This window comes from Calypte anna, chromosome 1 (assembly GCF_003957555.1).
Source record: "Calypte anna isolate BGI_N300 chromosome 1, bCalAnn1_v1.p, whole genome shotgun sequence".
Classification (NCBI taxonomy): Eukaryota; Metazoa; Chordata; class Aves; order Apodiformes; family Trochilidae; genus Calypte; species Calypte anna.
Window position 1 is genome coordinate 6928777 of NC_044244.1, and position 16597 is coordinate 6945373.

At 48.2% G+C, this 16597-nt stretch overlaps 1 protein-coding gene across 3 annotated transcripts in view; it reads right to left on the minus strand.

The window, feature by feature from the left end:
• Positions 1-14558: 14558 nt before the first annotated feature.
• Positions 14559-16597, minus strand: part of BEND7 (BEN domain containing 7) — a 46971-nt gene continuing 44932 nt past the window's right edge. For all 3 annotated transcript variants that reach the window (XM_030462441.1, XM_030462454.1, XM_030462445.1), the window contains one exon: positions 14559-16538. In XM_030462441.1, coding sequence (XP_030318301.1) covers positions 16477-16538 — 62 coding nt within the window. In that variant the 3' untranslated portion in view covers positions 14559-16476. The remainder of the gene's footprint in view (positions 16539-16597) is intronic.

The window sequence follows — 16597 nt, forward strand, 5'->3', positions numbered from 1 at the left end:
AGAATCATTAGATATAAGAAAAAATAAAAGCTGTTGGTTTTTAAGCTCTTTTTTCCTTTTCCATTTCTTTGGATGTATGAGAGAACTGAGTCACATTTTCATCTTTTTTTTTCTTTTTTCTACATCTGTGAGGGCTAGACAGTTATTTATTTAATGTGGGGTGGGGGGAAGAAGAAGTAATAAATTGAGATTTCCAGGTGGTAACATGACCAGAAGAAAACCCAAACCCATGGAAACTCATGGCAAGACGGTGAGGTCTGGTGATGCTGCCTCCATGCCCTGTGTTATGTGCAGGAGTGGGAGGGAGGTGCCATGCCAGGCACTGCCCCTGTCCCTTCCCATGATTTCTGGACATGGGATGGCCACATCTGAGGACAGAGATGTGGGAAAGAAAGCACAGGCAGGGATGATACCCATGCAGCCCATTAGCACTGGTATGGATGGGACCCTCCAAGAGCATGGTATGCCAGTGGGTGCTGTTTATAATTGGCTGCACTGATTAATTCAAAGCTTGTTTCCTGGCATGGTGGAGCATCCAAAGGTGGATCTGCATGTGTCCCAGTGGACCCATCTCCTGTCTGTGCTGGGATGAGGCTTTGTCTAGGCAAGCAGTGGGCAGAGAAGTGGCTTTGCCAGCAGAACAAGCAATGACTTCAGGTCACTGTTGCTGCACCCGACCTGCTTCTGCTGGGGCCCCAGGCTCAAAACATCTGCTGGAGGATGTGTGTGATTGGAAGGGGAATCTTGTGGATCCAGAAGAACATCCTTTTGTTGCAGGACCATAAGCAAACCCATCAAAGAGTAGAGATGGATCCAGCAGCCCTGGGGAGCGCCTGCACTGCTGGAACCACCTGTTTCATGTAGCATTGTCCTAGAATCAAATAAAAGTTTTCTAGAAAGAAAAAATTATCAAATTACTTTCTTTTTTTTTTGTCCCCCAAGGCTTTTTTTGCCATCTGCGTGCCAGATCTCCAGCAGAAATTCCATGACCTGCAGCGATTTGACCTAATGCCATGAGAATGCTTTGCTCTGCACACCTTAGGAAGTGCAAAAAGGAAAAAGGAAAGAAGGCAGAGCCCTCCCAGTCACATCAAAGCCAGCTGCCTCCTGTCATGACAGATGTCCTTAACCTCTACAGGTGCAGGGCCTGCATTTCTTCAGTCTTTTTTCCTTGGATAAGTCCAGGCATGTGTTATTAGCAGCTCAGATTTCTTTGGCCAAAGTGTTTTGTTGCAGATACATCCAGGTTCAATCTAAGCAATATTTCTGATCTGTGTAGGCTTCTAACTTGATTCTGCATCTTTGGGAGTTACAAAATGATCAGCATTTGAACTCATCCTGTTCTGTTTCCTGGATGTCAGCAGAAACTTTTTTTTTTTTTTTTTTTTTAAATAAAAATTGCAGCCTCTACCTGCAAAGTTTGCAAAAAAGAAACAGCAGCATCACAGGAGCATGAGAAAACATTGCTGATTAAAACCAGAGTAAGAAATGACAGAAGTGATTTTTTTTTTTTTTTCATTGCAGAATTCCCAATAAAGTGGCTGGTAAAATGGGACCAGCTGCACTGAATACTTCTTCCAGTGGCATACAGGCCTGGTCATATGCTTTTGACCAAAAAACTTTAAAACCAGTGTAACAATTTAATTTTTTATGTTGTGAGACACCTCTCACAGCACAGCTTTTCCCCCACCGATGTCTGTTTTGACAAAGCAAAGTAAGTTTGTGCTATCCTTGGCTTTCCTTGCCTCATTTTTCTCTTCTTCCTGCGTCTCATTAATACACAAGAGGTATTAAATAATAATGATGCCAGTAGTGGCCTCTGCTGTGCCTCCGTGTTTCCTCCCTTTTGCTTCGAGGAGCAGATGTTCCCTGTCTTTGTTTTCTGCCACCAAACAGGGACTTTGTCCCTTTAACCTTTGATAAGGTGCTTTAATAGTCTCTGACGTGAGATTTTATCAAAAGCCTTGGCAAAAGACAAATCAATGCTATCTGCCTTGCAGCTTTTATTAAATGTTTCCATCGTGTTTTACAGCAGTTCAGGGAAATGCAGCTTCCTCTGTGCTTTTTGCAGGCTGCTTATCCCATGCTCCCTTTACCCATCTGCTCTCTCCCCAGCCCTAGGGAACTCAGGCTGGGCTGAGCCCCCCTGCACCCAGGAGAGCATCCCCTGGGGTGGGGGAGCACCTATGGGCAGGGGTCCTGAGCAGGGCTCTGCAGTCCTGGGTGATTCTCCAGCACAAGCCCCTAACCAACTTGCAGTGTGTACCAACCAAATGGGGTGATGTTGTCTACCCATGCTTGATGAGGTTTGAAGAGTCTCACCTGGACCTGATTTTCCAATGAATGCTGATGCAGGATGGGAAGGGCCACCTCCCTTTTTCTACTTATTTATTTGCCTGAGCACCTGTACAGCTCATACAAAAAAGCCATCAGCCCTGGGTTGGGGTGGTGAGGGCTCTCCTAGGAGAGGGCAGGCTGAGCTGAAACTCAGGTGGAAGCATTCCTGGCTCCAGAAAGCCTCATGGAAACTTAGGAAGGTGCCACTTTGTGGCTGGGACATGCCTGTGTGCTCACAGCCTCTTGCAAGATCCTCTTGCAGCATTAGGAGTGGCTTCTGCTGAAGCCCCCTTGGCTTTACCCACCTCTCCCCAAAATTGCCTTAGATTTGGTATTCTCACTCTTGCTTTGATGTTTTGATGTGGTTGACATCCTCCTCATGTCACACCTTGGAAACATTTCACTGATCCCTCACTACTTCTGCTAGGCTGGGGCAGCTCCAGACGCTCCAGAGCTGCTCATCATGCCTGGCCCTTTGGTCACCACATGGAAACCAAAACAAAAACCATGAGGCAGCCTCTGCCCCGCTGCCTGCAGCCCTCCTGCCCAGCCTGAAAGTGTCAGTGCTGTCTGCTTTGGTGGGTAAGCCTCGTGCCTTGCATTGCCCTGTGGCATCCTCCTTGTGTCCTTCATCCTTCAGAGGACTTCATTTCCCCAGGCCAGGCTGAGCCTGGGCATTCCCCAAAATGTGCCATTCCTCTATGCCAAAAAAATCTTTGCAGGGACGTGCCCTCAGGAGATCCTCTCCTGCAGGTGGATGGCACCACCATGACCCTGTTATCACCATCCCAGGGCTGCTCTAGCCCCACACACAGCCCACACATCCTGTGCTTCTCTGTACCACGATCCTTTCCAAGGTTTAAGACTATAAATAATCCAGGAGCCTCTCCTCCTCCCCAGCTCTGCATGCTGCTGCCCTGCTTTGTTTCAGAAAGGGCTGTGGGATCCTGCCAGCCAGACCTGAAGCCACCTGATACTGGGTTCCCTTGGGATTAGCCTTGAACACTGACTTCCCAAATTACAGTCTGGAGGAAGGGGTGCAGCTGAGCTGAGCCAGCGATCCAATTCCAGCTGCTGGCACTCTCTGAAACATCTGCTTTGTCTGCATCATGCTTGTTGATGGAGCTGTGAGCAGCTCCCAGCACGTCGTTTGGGAATATAAATTGAGTTCCTCCAGGCTGGAACCACCTGCTTCAGATGATTTCTTTGGCAAGGAGTCTTCTTACACTCCATCCAGGGTTTTTCTGCCTCCCACTGCTGCCAGCCCTCTGGACTAGCTGCAGGGGGGGTTGGTATGAGGGGTGGGGGTTTAAGTGGCCCCATGGGGGAAATGCTGTCTTTCTGCTGTAGCAGGAGGCAAATGTGCTGTTTAAAGTATGTAATCATAGAATCACAGGCAGGTTTGAGTTGGAAGGGACATTTAAAGTTCATCTAGTCTAACCCCCCAGCCATGAACAGGGACATCTTGCACTAGATCTGGTTGCTCAGAGCCCCATCCAACCTGACTTTGAATATTTTCAACTATAGGGCAGCCACAGCTTCTCGGCAACCTGTTCCTGCTTGTCCTGTGTCTCACAAAAAAAAAAATAAAAAAAATTCTTCCTTTCATCCAATCCAAATCTACCCTCCTTCAGCTTAAAAGACCTCTCAGACCCCCCAGGAGGTTCTAGGGCTTCAGCCAGATGAGCTACCTGAGTGCCATCAAGATAGAGGTGGGATTGCTCCTCTCCGCCACCATCCATGGGCTGAGCAGCTTCACCTCAGACTCTGCCTTGCTTTGGGTGTTCTGGTTTTTGAGGTGCCCGTCTGATGTTGATCTGAGGGTACTCAGATGTACAAGCAAAGGAGCAGGGAGCTCCCAGGGCAAACAGTGGCTGTGACAAAGAGCAGAACAATCTCTGCAAGCTCTGCCTGTTCTGTCTGCCTGAAACCAGAGTAGTGGTAGTGGGTGTTGCTGCTCCCAGTTTCCTTTTCTCCTCTGCAGGGTGACATGCAGCTCCCCAGGTCTGTCCCTGCCTCTGCCCCTTCTTCAGCCCCAGCATTAGATGAGCATCTAATCAGGATCCATCAAACCCACCTGAACTGCTGGCAAAGCAGAGGTGAATCCCACTCTGGGATCATGCCAACTGGGCACTGCAAAACTTGAGAAAATGGGGAAAAGTGATTTGAACACCCAATGCCTCTGCTGGGAAGGTGTCAGGTCAGGAAAGCTCTCTCAAGGCTGCAGGCAAGGTGCCCTGGAAGAGGGCTCGATGCCACCATTTGTCTCCCCAGGGATCACCACTCTTCAATGGTGTATTTTTCCCTTTGGAAAAGCAAAAAGAAACCAAACCCAAACCCCTAAGCAGGGAGGGGGTTTGTGGTTTGCTCTCCTCCAGGGGCTGAACATGATTGTGTTGCCACAACAGTCTCAGAGCAGAGGAGGAACATGAACATCTCCCTTGCACCCAGTGCAGGGTGCTGCAGGGCAGCCAGATTTGCTGTGCTGAGCCTGCAGGTAGTGACTCCCTCAAGAAACTCCTGGAAATCCCCCAGTTTACATGCAGTGAGAGAGACAAAGGATGTTTCATGGGGAGAATTGGTGGATCTGCCAGGAGATCACTGAGACCACTTCCAGTGGGGCTGGACATCCCACCCTGCTGGGATGTGGAGGTGCATGCTGGAGAATGGCAGGGTTCCCCACAGCCTCTGCACCCCCAAATGCAGCCCAGCACTCAGCAGGCATACCCAGCTGGGCTGGGAGGGGCTGTAATGTGGTCCACATCCTCCTAAAAGGCACTTAAAAAAATCACCAAAAGATGCAGGGAGAGCAGCGATCGCTCCATTAAATCTTCCAATCTTTACATTTCTTTCCCATACCCTGCACCCCACTGCAGCACCCCCACCCCACTTCTCTGCAGCCAGTTCTGAGTGCATTTTCCCAGGCTTTGTGCCCAGGACTGATATTAAGAAAACTCTCCATGGCAGCACCTGCCTTTGTAGGACCTCAGGCAGCAGGATAAGCCTGTGGAAAGAGGGGAATGCTCCGGGCAGCTTGGGGGTCCCTGGGGAGGCCAGGGAAATTTCCCCAGATGGGAAAGCAGAGGTGGCTTATGGGCAGTGTTTTGGGAGAAAAGCAGCAAAGGAAAAACCAGCAAACAGCCCCAGCACCAGCTGCTTTGATTTCCAGAAATGCAATTAACACCCACCCTGATGCAACTCCATGCCGGAGAGCAAACCAGCAGGACAGACTCACTCTTCCCAAATGCAAAGCTTTGCCCCAAGCCCTGTCTGCTGCTTGCTCAAGTTGATGCCTGTGGAGTCCAAGGAGTCACTGCAGAGCCAAGTCTGAGCCTTGTTTTTAACCCAGTTATTTGATGTAATCCAAGCTTTAGAGCCAAACCTGGCTCTGACTCATGTTCTTATCACTACCCATATGTCTGCAGTGTAAATAATGGGTCGGAGAATAGATCAGAAAAATGGGGTAGTCCCCTCTTATTATGTTTTGTTAGTTTAAGCTGGGTGACTGTAAAAAAGGTGGTGTGAATATCAGAGGGTGAGGTGTGGATGTGGAATAGGTGGACTAGAACAGAGTAAGGCAGGGGGGTTGCTGGCAGGTTTTCTTGTGCCACTTAAATTGCCACCAAAGATCAGCCTCATGTGGATCCCCTGATGCTCAGAAGATAGCACCAGTGATGGAGCACTGAAACCCAACCCAGGCCTCCAAATGTGGGCAAAGACCACAGGTGCTGGGTTGGCTCTTGGTCATAGATTCATGCAATGGTTTGGACTGGAAGAGCCCTTTAAAGGTCACCTTGTCCAACCCCCCTCTAATGTCATCTTCAATTAGATCAGGTTGCTCAGAGGTCAGTGCAACAGGACTTCAAATGTTTCCAGGGACTGAGTACCTACCACCTCTCTGGGCAACCTGTTCCAGTGTTTCACCACCCTCATCATAAAAAATTCTTCCTTATATCCAGTTTATCATGCCCAGGGGGATCTTACAGGTTCTTAATACAGGAAGATCCTTCATGGCTGGTGATGCCATCTTGCTCTGCACCCCTAGCATCCCACCTGGGGGATGGATGACTTGACTGGGACTGTCAGGGTTTGCTCCAAGGTACTCTTTACTGCCAGGAGGCCCTTGCAATGCTCAGCACATTGGCTCCAGATCCTCCTGTTGAGTGAGATGACTGCTATTACAAGCAGTGATAATATTTTAGAGGTGATCTCCTTGAACAGGCAACGATGTCCCAGCGAGTCATAGACCGAGGAGGCAGAGTTCAGGGTAGAAAATTGCTTTTAAATTCAGCCATTTAAAATACCAGTGTTTAGTTTTGCTTCTAAAACTTTCCTAGTGTGAGCAAGAATCACCTCGCCCACCCACCCTCACTAAATATTTAGTCATTTTTAACAAGTTAAACAAAGCCCTTTGATTGGATTTATGCTAATGGCTCCTCCGTAGGCATTTCTGATTCATTTACATTTCATTTTAAAATTGCCCGTGTACGTCGCCGATTCTCAGCAACACCATTAAGCAGTAAAAAGAACAAGTAACAGGTCACAGGCGCCACAAGGTGGCAATAGTTGAAGAGCAATTTTCTCCTGGAGGAAAAGATCTGGGGTTGGCCAGCAAACCATCTCTGGAAGGGCAGAGCAGTGCTGTGCATTAACCTCTGCTCTGCCAGGGGGGTTTGCATGGGATGAAAGCAAAGGAGGTTTTGTGTGAAGGATCTGGGGGGGTCGTTCATCCTTCCACCCAGAGACAGGGATGAAGGAGGATGGAGAAGACATGAAGATTGTCCAAGATCGCCCAGCAGTGTCCTGCCTCTCAATTTCATGCGTTTTTTTTGTGCAAAACTTGATGCCTGAAATGTCTGGGCAGCACTGCTGGAGATGGAGTGGGGTACCCACAGCCTCTATGAGTGTGTGGTTTGGGTTTTACTGAGGCTGAATCTTGCAGAGTCTGGCAGCTGGGCTGAGCTGCTGCATGCCCCTGACAGCAGCTGATTTGTGGGGCCAAGGAGAAGAGGTCTGAGCCACACAGCATCCCCAGGCCCAACACAGAAGGTTTTCCAGTGGGTGGGAGAGTCTCTGATTCTGCTGGACAGGTGTGATGGGTTGACCCAGGCTGGACCCTGTGTACCCACCAAAGCTGCTCCATCATTCCCCTCCTCATCTGCACAAGGAAGAGAAACTATGATGGAATCTGGTCAAGGAAAGACCACCCAACAGAGATGGTTGTGGGCAAAACAGACTCCACTTCGGGGAATTAGTTTGTTACAAATCAAATCAGAGTAAGATAAGGAGGAATAAACCCAAATCTTAAAAACACCTTCCTGTCACTTTTCCCTTCTTTCCATGCTCAGCTTCCTCCCTCACCTCTCCCCACAGTGGTGCAGGGGATCAGGGTTTATGGTCAGTTCAGCACACGTTGTCTCTGACACTCCTTCCCACTCAGGAGAGGGCTCCTTACACCCTTCCCCTTCTCCAGCATGGGGCCCTCCCTTGGAAAACCTGAACATGAACCCCTCTGACATGAGTCCTGCCCATGAGTTGCAGTTCTTCATGAACTGCTCCAGTGGGTGCAATCCTTCAGGAACAGACTGCTCCAGTGTGGAATCCTCTCTCCATGGAGCTATAGGTCCTGCCAGGAGCTTTCTGCAGTGAAGGATTTCCACAGGGTCACAGCCTCTCCTAGGCATCCACCTGCTCTGGCATAGGGTCCTCCATGGGCTGCAGGGAGACCTCCTGCCTCACCTTGGGATCTCTGTATCCAGATCTGGAGTCCTCAGCACAGGAAAGATCTAGATTTGTTGGAGTGGGTCCAAAGGAGGGTCACAAAAATGATAAGGGGGATGGAACAGCTCTCCTGTGAAAAAAGACTGAGAGAGTTGGGGTTGTTAGGCTGGAGAAGAGGAGGCTCCAGGGAGATCTTATTGCAGACTTCCAATGCATAAAGAGGGCTTAAAAGAAAGATGGACAAAAACATTTTACCAAAGCCTGTTGTGATATGACAAGGGGTTTAAAGTGAAATAGTGTAGCTTTAGGATGGACAGAAGGAATAAATATTTTTACAGTGGGGATGGTAAGACACTGTCACGGGTTTCCCAGCAATGTTGTGTTTGCCCCATCAATGGAAATACCCAAGGTCAGGTTGGATGCGGCTTTGAGCAGCCTGCTCTAGTGCAAGATGTCCATGCCCATGGCAGGGGGCTGAACTAGATGAGCTTTAAAAGTTGATTTCAACCCAAACCCTTCTTGAATTCCATGTCCTAGCTCTGGCTGTGCTAGTGATGGACTTTCTGCTTGCACAGAAGGTGTGCCCACCATGTGAACTGGGAAGCAGAGCCCAGCACTGGGCATTCAGGAGAGATGTGTGTGGCACTGTAGGGGATGAGGCAGCAGACCTGCAGGTCTCCATCTTCCCCAAGCAGCTTAATCTCCCCCAGTGCTGGAGCTGACCTGGCACTGCTGAGCAGCAGAGCTGGAGGCTGAGACCTCTGCAATGTCCTCTTTGAAATAAAATCCCTCCTCAGCTCCAGCCTTCATGTTCCCTTGGTTGAGCTTTCTTGATTTTTCTGCTTAATGCAAAAAGAAGTGCAATGGTTTGACTGAGAGCAGGAAGGGCATGAACTCTGTCCACAATCTTGGGCTCCTCACCTGAACAGCAACAAGTGGAGTCACCAGAAGCTCTCCAAAAAGCAATCCTCAAGCATGAGAGATTTTATTCTGGAGACAGAATCAACTTCTGCTCATTAAAATGAATTCAGGCTTGCAGGGAAAGCCTGACAGCCTGGGATGAGGTGTGTGGCTTCAGCTTCCCTGGGCTGGCAGCACCATCTGTCTCTGCCTTCACCACCTCTGGAGGGCAGGGGTGTCACAAATGGTGCTAGAGGAAGATGCTCAGCTTCCTCTTGGCAGGTCTGTCACACATGCAGGTGCCTCCCCAGTCCAGGGCTTTCCCAATTATCCCCCCCTCACTCTGCTATGGGGAGGGACTGGGCCAGAGAGAATGATGCTGAAGAGCAGGAGATCAGAATAAAAACCAAGGGAGAGGAATGACAGCCTGGCAAAAGAGAAGGTTCTCACTGCCTGGTCCTGGCCATGGGAATGAAACTCCATGGGAATACCACCCTACTGGGATGAATGCTGGGAACCTGGAATTGGATGACCTGTGAACAAGGCAGGAGTCTCTGCTGGTTTAAGGCTTCCCCAAGAGGACATCAGATGAGAGATGGGAATCGATCCCCCATGCTGGGTGGAGGGCAGTGAAGGATCCACACAGGTTCCTTCTCCACTGTAATAAATGTTAAATGCAAACCCTGTGTTAATGCAGTGGGATTTGGCATGCATTGTGCTCTGCAGATGATGAGGCAGAAAGGTGATGCCCTTATGGGAAGAGGAGTCAGGAAATGGAGGAGGTCTTGCAGGAGAACCCAAAACTCCATCCATCTGCATGGGATGCAGCACAGCTGCTGCTGTGTCCTGGGTCCCCTCCCTGAGGACCAGCAGCACCCGGGTGTCCAGGTAAATTTTATGCAACCAGAAGGTGTTTCTAACCCTGAGGCACACCCTGCTCCTGCCAGGACATCCAGCCCAGTCTGGCCCTGGGGTGAACCTGTGGCATCCATCAGCCTCAAAAGGGCAGGGTGGGTGGAGAGGTGGGAAGCAGACAGCCCACTGGAGCTGCCAGCACCAGGTCCTGCTCCAGGTCCTTTGGACACCAAGCCATCCCCAGGAAAAAAAAAGTCAGAAAGGCCAAGTATGGATGTGATCCCCAATCTCAGCAGCCCAAAGATGGGTGGGATGCTGGAGGCAGGACCCTCCAGTGCTATGCCAGAGGGGCAGAGAGGTGGCAATGGGGAGAGCTGGGGTCTGAGCACAGGAACTCAGGGAAAGGGAAATCCCAAGAGAATGGAGGCCCAGCTCAGAGCAGAGTCGTTTACACACTTCCCCTGGGCCACAGTGAATGGAGAGATGAGATCCAGTCAGTGAATCTGAAATCTCTGGGGATTAAATGATTACATTAATCTTTGCTTTCCCTAAGCTGTTGGGAACAGCAACATCCACGTGCTGGTTCCAGTCCAGAGCCCTCCGTGCTAACTTCCCAGGGATTCATCAGGAACTGGCATGAACCCACAGTGTCCTGACACAGGATTGTCCCTCTCATCCCACCAACCCACACTTGCTTTCACCCGGTGCCTCTGGGGCAGAGTTGGGCATAGGCTGGCAGTGGAGCAGAGATGCTGTGGGATGGGAGCTTTGTTACCAGTTTTGGAAGCCTGTTGGGCTAATAATTTCCTTGGCTGGAGTGCAGGACCACCTCCTAGTGTGTGTACATCCTGTCCATATGATGGTTTGCTGAGCCACCTCAAGGCAGAGAAGGTCCTTGAGGCCAGGATGGTCCTCAAGGCCATCTGAGTGTCAGTGGATGTCAGAGCTAAGCAGGTTGGCCTTATCCATCCACCCTGATCTGTCCAAGCATTGCCTGGAAATGGTATTTCTCCTGGCTGTGCTGGTGATGGACACCACCAGGCTACATCCCTGGGCATGGTGCTGGTTGCCATCCAAAGCTGGCCCCATGCAGAAACCATGGGCCACCATGGTCCTTCTGCCCATGAGGACTCTTTCTGGGCAGGGATAGATGAAGATCTTCACCCCATGAAGGCTGGGCAGCCACAGTGTTGTGAACACCTCAATGATTAAATTTATTTTAAGTTATGTGAGCCAAGATGCAACAGAGAGCACCCATCAGTGGACCACTCATCTCCCCAGCCCTTCAGGAAAGTTTATGGAACAGTTTGTCAACTTTTGGACCCAGAGTCCATCTAAGGCATGCTGTCTGCCACACCAATCTTTAATCCTTGACAAAGGTCCCTCCAGAGAGTCTCACAGGGAAAGGGTGAGTCAAGACAGCTTCTTCTTGTCCTTGGCCCAACATTTCCAGCCACAGGGCCTCTCTTGCCCCTTGCAGCCACTCTCAAAAGCTGAATTTGCTTTCTGAGGGATGCTATGGCTATTTGGCTGTTCCCTTCCTTGCTCTGCTGCAAGGTCCTGCTGCCCTGAAATCTTTCAAGGCTGGAGAGCCACAAGGTTTAGTGGGCTTGGGTATCTTGTGGGGTCTCCTCCTGTGGGTAATTCTGGGGCAAAACAGCTCATCTGAAGGCAGGTGCTGGACAGGTCAGGGTCAGATGGATGCTGTGTAGGGAGAGCCTGGTGCCTGCGTCTGCCCAAGGGAGCAAGAGGAGCAAGTGGGGGGACATGGGTCATGAAACCTCTTCTCCTCTTACCACCATCCCTCTGGTCCACAAATGCTTACAATTACAAGCCAAAATTATGTCTTCATTCCTAATCAGGAATCAGCCTCAACCCTCCTGATTCCTCTCAAGCTCTGAGGATCTGGGTGGAGGAAGGAACCAGCACAGAAACAGCACAAGGGGTGTGCCTCCCTGATTTCCAAAATTCCCTGACTATGAGCTATTTTCTGCCCCTGACAGCAGTCAGGATTAACATCATATGGATGGGGAGGAGGGGAAAAAGCAGATGGAATTATTTTATTGTTTTGTTTTAAAGCCCAGAATCAATGTTTACACACCGGAGCTAAATTATTTATACACATAATGTTATAGGTTTCACATCGGTGGCTTTTATTAGCATTTGGCAAATAAGAAATCATACCTGACCTACTTGTACAAACCCTTCTCGTGCCTCTCCATGATGACAGCATGGCTGGGAGGGGAAAAGGTGCTCACCCCAGCCCAGCTGTGGGGATGCTGGGGCAGTGGGAGAGCCAGTGGAGAGTGAAATGTCTCAGCACCTCCTACAAAGCATTTTGCTGCTTTAGATTTGGGGGTGAACATGCACAAAGTGGGCTTATTTTTGAAAAGCCTTGCAAAATCCTGGCTACATCTGCTTTCTCTTGCAGGATGCAGCCCCAAGGGATTTATTTTGCTTGGACTGTGCCCTCTCCCTTCCCCAGGCACTTCCCAGCGAGGCATCAGGAGACACAGGTAGGTTTTTGGGGGACAAGGTTTCTCCCCAGGAGGGGTGGCTGCATCAGAACCATCCACCTCCATACCACCCCAACCTGACAGCTTGTGTTTCTCCTGAAAGACTCAGCCAGCCATTTCTAAACCAGCATGTCACAGGCACTTGAGATGACTTTCTTCTTGTCTCAAAATTAATGCATTTTTTATAAAGCCCAGGCTCCAGTTTCCTTTCATGTTACCAGGAGGATATCCTATTTCCTCTTAGACTTCAGAAGGATTTTTTTCACCCAAAGTATTTATCTCTGGTGTCCTGTACAGAGGACTAACAGGCTGAACAGCTTGGCAAGGGTGCTGGAGCTCAGCTGGAGCCCACCCATGGGCATTTGCTCCATCCTGAAGCCATTTCAGCAGCTGGAACTGCAACCTTGGGCAGTGCCTTCTGCTGGCTTTGCAGCACAGGTGAGACTCAGCACCTTGTGCATCCCAGTGCCCAGCAATATTTCTCACTTCTGGTCCTATTTTCAAGACAGGTGTTCCACTTCACATCACACATAATGGGACATTAACCTGCCCCTGCTCAAAAAAACCCAACCCACACTTTTGAGGATGACTTGCAGAGCAGCTGAGTGAAAAATACTTGTTGGTTAGTGAGGGATGGGTTTCATCCATCAAGCTGGGAGATGGCTAATCTTGCGGGTGATGGATTGCATTCGGATCCAAAGCCAATTCATGGGCACGTGGACAGGGATGGGAATCACTGTTGGGAATCTGGACAGGGATTGGAATCACTGCTGGGACACAGACAGGGATGAGAATCACTGGTGACCTTGTCAGGCTGAAGGAGTGGGACCATGTGAACCTCGTGGGGTTCAACAAGGTAAAGTCTAAGGTCCATCCTCAGTAGCCATACAAGATAAGGGATGAAGGGATTGAGATCAACCCTCCAGAGAAGGACTTGGAGGTTCTGGTGAATCAGGCATGAGCTGGCGAAGTTTGCTTGCAGCCCAGGAAGCCAAGTGTATATCCTGGGCTGCATCACAAGAAATGTGGCCAGCAGGTCAAGGGCCTTTCTACTCCTCTCTTCTGAGACTCTACCTGGAGTGCTGTGTCCCCTTCTGGAGTCCTCAAGATAAGGACATGGAGCTCTTGGAGCAAGTCCAGAGGGAGGCCACAATGATAATCAGAGGGCTGGACACCTCTGCTGTGGAGGCAGGCTGAGAGCTGGGGGATGTTCAGACTGGAGAAGGCTTTGAGGACACCTTGTTGTGGCCTTCCAGTACTTAAAGGGGCTTGTAAGAAAGATAGGGACAGGCTTTTTACCAGGGACAAGGAGAAGGACAAGGAGAAGAGTTTCCAACTGGAAGAAGGTAAATTCACTAGAAAAAAATAATTCACATAGGAAAAAAACCCAAACAAGGGTTGTGAGATTTTGGCACAGGTTGCCCAGGCTCATCCCTAGAAGTGTTTTTCCAGGTCACAATGGCCAAGGCTTTGAGCAACCTGATCTAAACCAAGATGCCCCTGTCCTGGCAGGAGGGTTGGTAAAGATGAGCTTTAAGAAGTCCCTTTCAACCCAACTCTTTGTAACCTGTGATTTAGTTGTTCTTTCAATAGTCCCCAGGGAGAGGGGCTGTGGCCATGCCATGTCACAGGGTTCCAAAATGTGCACCAGGATTCAGCCAACCTCTGCAGCCACCGAAGGGTAAAAGTAGCTCTTGCTCGACTTCTTACCAGCAATTTACCCCATGTGCTCCTTATATAAAGCAGAAAAGGTGTGTTGAGACACTTCAACTTCACTGGCTCCTTGTAATTGATGGAAGATTACCAGGAGCATGTTTTTGCAGGAAATATTTTCCAAGGCTAAACAACATTTGATGAGGGTGTGATAATAAATTACCAAGCATATATCTTTGCAGCTACTCCAAATAATGAGCATTGGTTTGTCCTTCCTATGTGTTGTTTCCATAGAAGCAGAGCTTAACCTTTTAAGTGGGGATTATAAAGGCACCTAATTCAATTAAAATTAGACTTCAAGCATATCAGCACTTAATACTCAAGTTATTATGTGATTGGATATAGACATTGTTGTGATTGACAGGCAGCATGGTTTCCATCTGAGCCAGCTGGTAAAATAGCATTGTGGTGGAAACTCTTAGGGTTTTCCTACACATTTCCCTGTGCAGTCAATTAATTGGTAGCTAATTCCTCTGAAATATGGGAATCCAGCACAGAACACATGAACACACATGGAATTAGTTATTTATTGTAGGTTTTCTTTTTTGAACTGACAAAGAGGGTTTCCCAGAGATTGATAACACGACACAATGTTATACACCATTTCACAACTAGTCCCTTGTCGCTTTATTAAGAACATAGTAATTTAAAAATATCTAAATATTTACATATTAATAAAACATATATACAGAAGATTGAGACATTTTTACCTAAATATGGAATGATTTTTTTTTTTTCTTCTTCTCTCTAATAAAACCTATAAAAAGATTTCTGAAGAAAGTCTGAACAGTAGTCACAGTAAGTAAACACAAATGCAATCTTCCAAATGTACAAAACGTGGATTCCATTGCTGAAGGGTTACAACGTGGACACCACGGGCAAGTGTCCCCTGCCTGATGCCAACTCTAAGCCACAGAGGAAGGAAAGACTCAAATTTTAAGGTTTGCAGTGCACATTCGATCTATTCCACAGTTTCAGAGAGAACATGGTCATTCCTAGAAGTCCATGGCAAGGGGGAGGGGAAGGGCTGGGAGCCTGGTTTCTCAGGTGCCCAAAAAAGAAACTGCTCCTGCTGGCTGCAGTGTTACTTGTGGGCACTCAGCAGTGTCTGAGAAAAGAGGCTTTAGGATTGTTAAAAAAAAAAAAAAAAGATATTAAATATTTTGAGAACCATCCGACTCTGTAATAGCACTTCTGTTGAGACACTCAAAGGCCAAATAGTTTAAAAACAAAAAAAGAAAAAAAAAAAAAAGATGAGCCTAAACTATACACAGGGAAACACAATTGTAAAGGCTCTAGCAAACTCTCCTTCCAGTTGCAGAAAACATGCCCACACTGCCTGATGATTGACAGATGTTGCAGTTAAGACCTTCTAGGATTTTTCCTGACATTTTTAAAGTGAATTTAGTGCTGATGAAAGGTGCAGAGTGAAGGTTTGCATGGAGGGCTGCATACGACTTTACCTTAGCCCTGACCTGAAAGGCCCAACCCTTTCAACATCTAAGTGGGTAGTGCAATTTCTTGATCGATTTCACTCATCTCAGCTGCTGAGATATCAATAGAGTTCCAGTCAAAAGGTGACTCTTTTTTTTTTTTTTTTTAAATAGGTGAATGTTGTCGCCAAGGGCAGTGGTTGAAAAAATCACAGTGTGCAGACCCTCTTCCAGGAATCAGCAAACTAATATGTTTCCAGATTGAGGTGTTAGGGCAAACTCAGGGGGGTGGGTGTAGAAGCAATGATCACCTCCAGTGATCTGCACTGCAGAGATGCTTGAGAACCATCCTGCTAGGACCACTGAAGGGAAACTGTTTGAGGACTACTTTCTCCTTGCTATAATTAGGAAACTGGGCACTGCTGTGAGGAACCCTGCATTATTTCCTACTAAAGTCATGAGAATTTTTTAATGACAGCTGAATACAGCTGGTCATTGGTACCCCAGCAGGCAGGAAAGGAGAAGTGGGTCTGCAGAAGCAAAGGGCTTCAAATGCTTATCAAACAACCAAGGTTCCTGATGGAGAGAGATGTCACCCTGGTCCCCAAGGGCAGGAAGAGTCACCCAGCTGGGTGCATTCACCTCTGCATGGCTGAAGATGAAAGACTGCTGACAAGCATACAATCATGTGGAAAAACACAATCATGGAGGAAAACCAAAGCCAAGAGAACGTCTTCAGAGTGGATACCCCTCTAATTGAATAACACATTTGACATAGAGGGAAATCATCTTTAATTAAAGATGAAGAACAATGAAGCAATCTGGAGGTCTTGTTATTTGAGGTTACATGGAAAATGAAGGAAACAACACAAACTTGAAGGGCAAAGAGGATGTCCACGTCTTGCAGTGTGCTGAAGTTCTCGTGCTGATCTTGTAGGAACTTTACTGAGAGGAGAGGATGTTTCTATCTGCTAAGAAAACACTGATGCAGGATGTGAAATTCAAACTGAAAAATCTGGGTTTGCATCCAACAGATGATCTGTTGTGGTGTCAAAAAGGCTACCTGAAGGAAGAAAAAGTTAGAAGAAATCAGTTAAAAATATAGACAGTTAAGAAATCAGT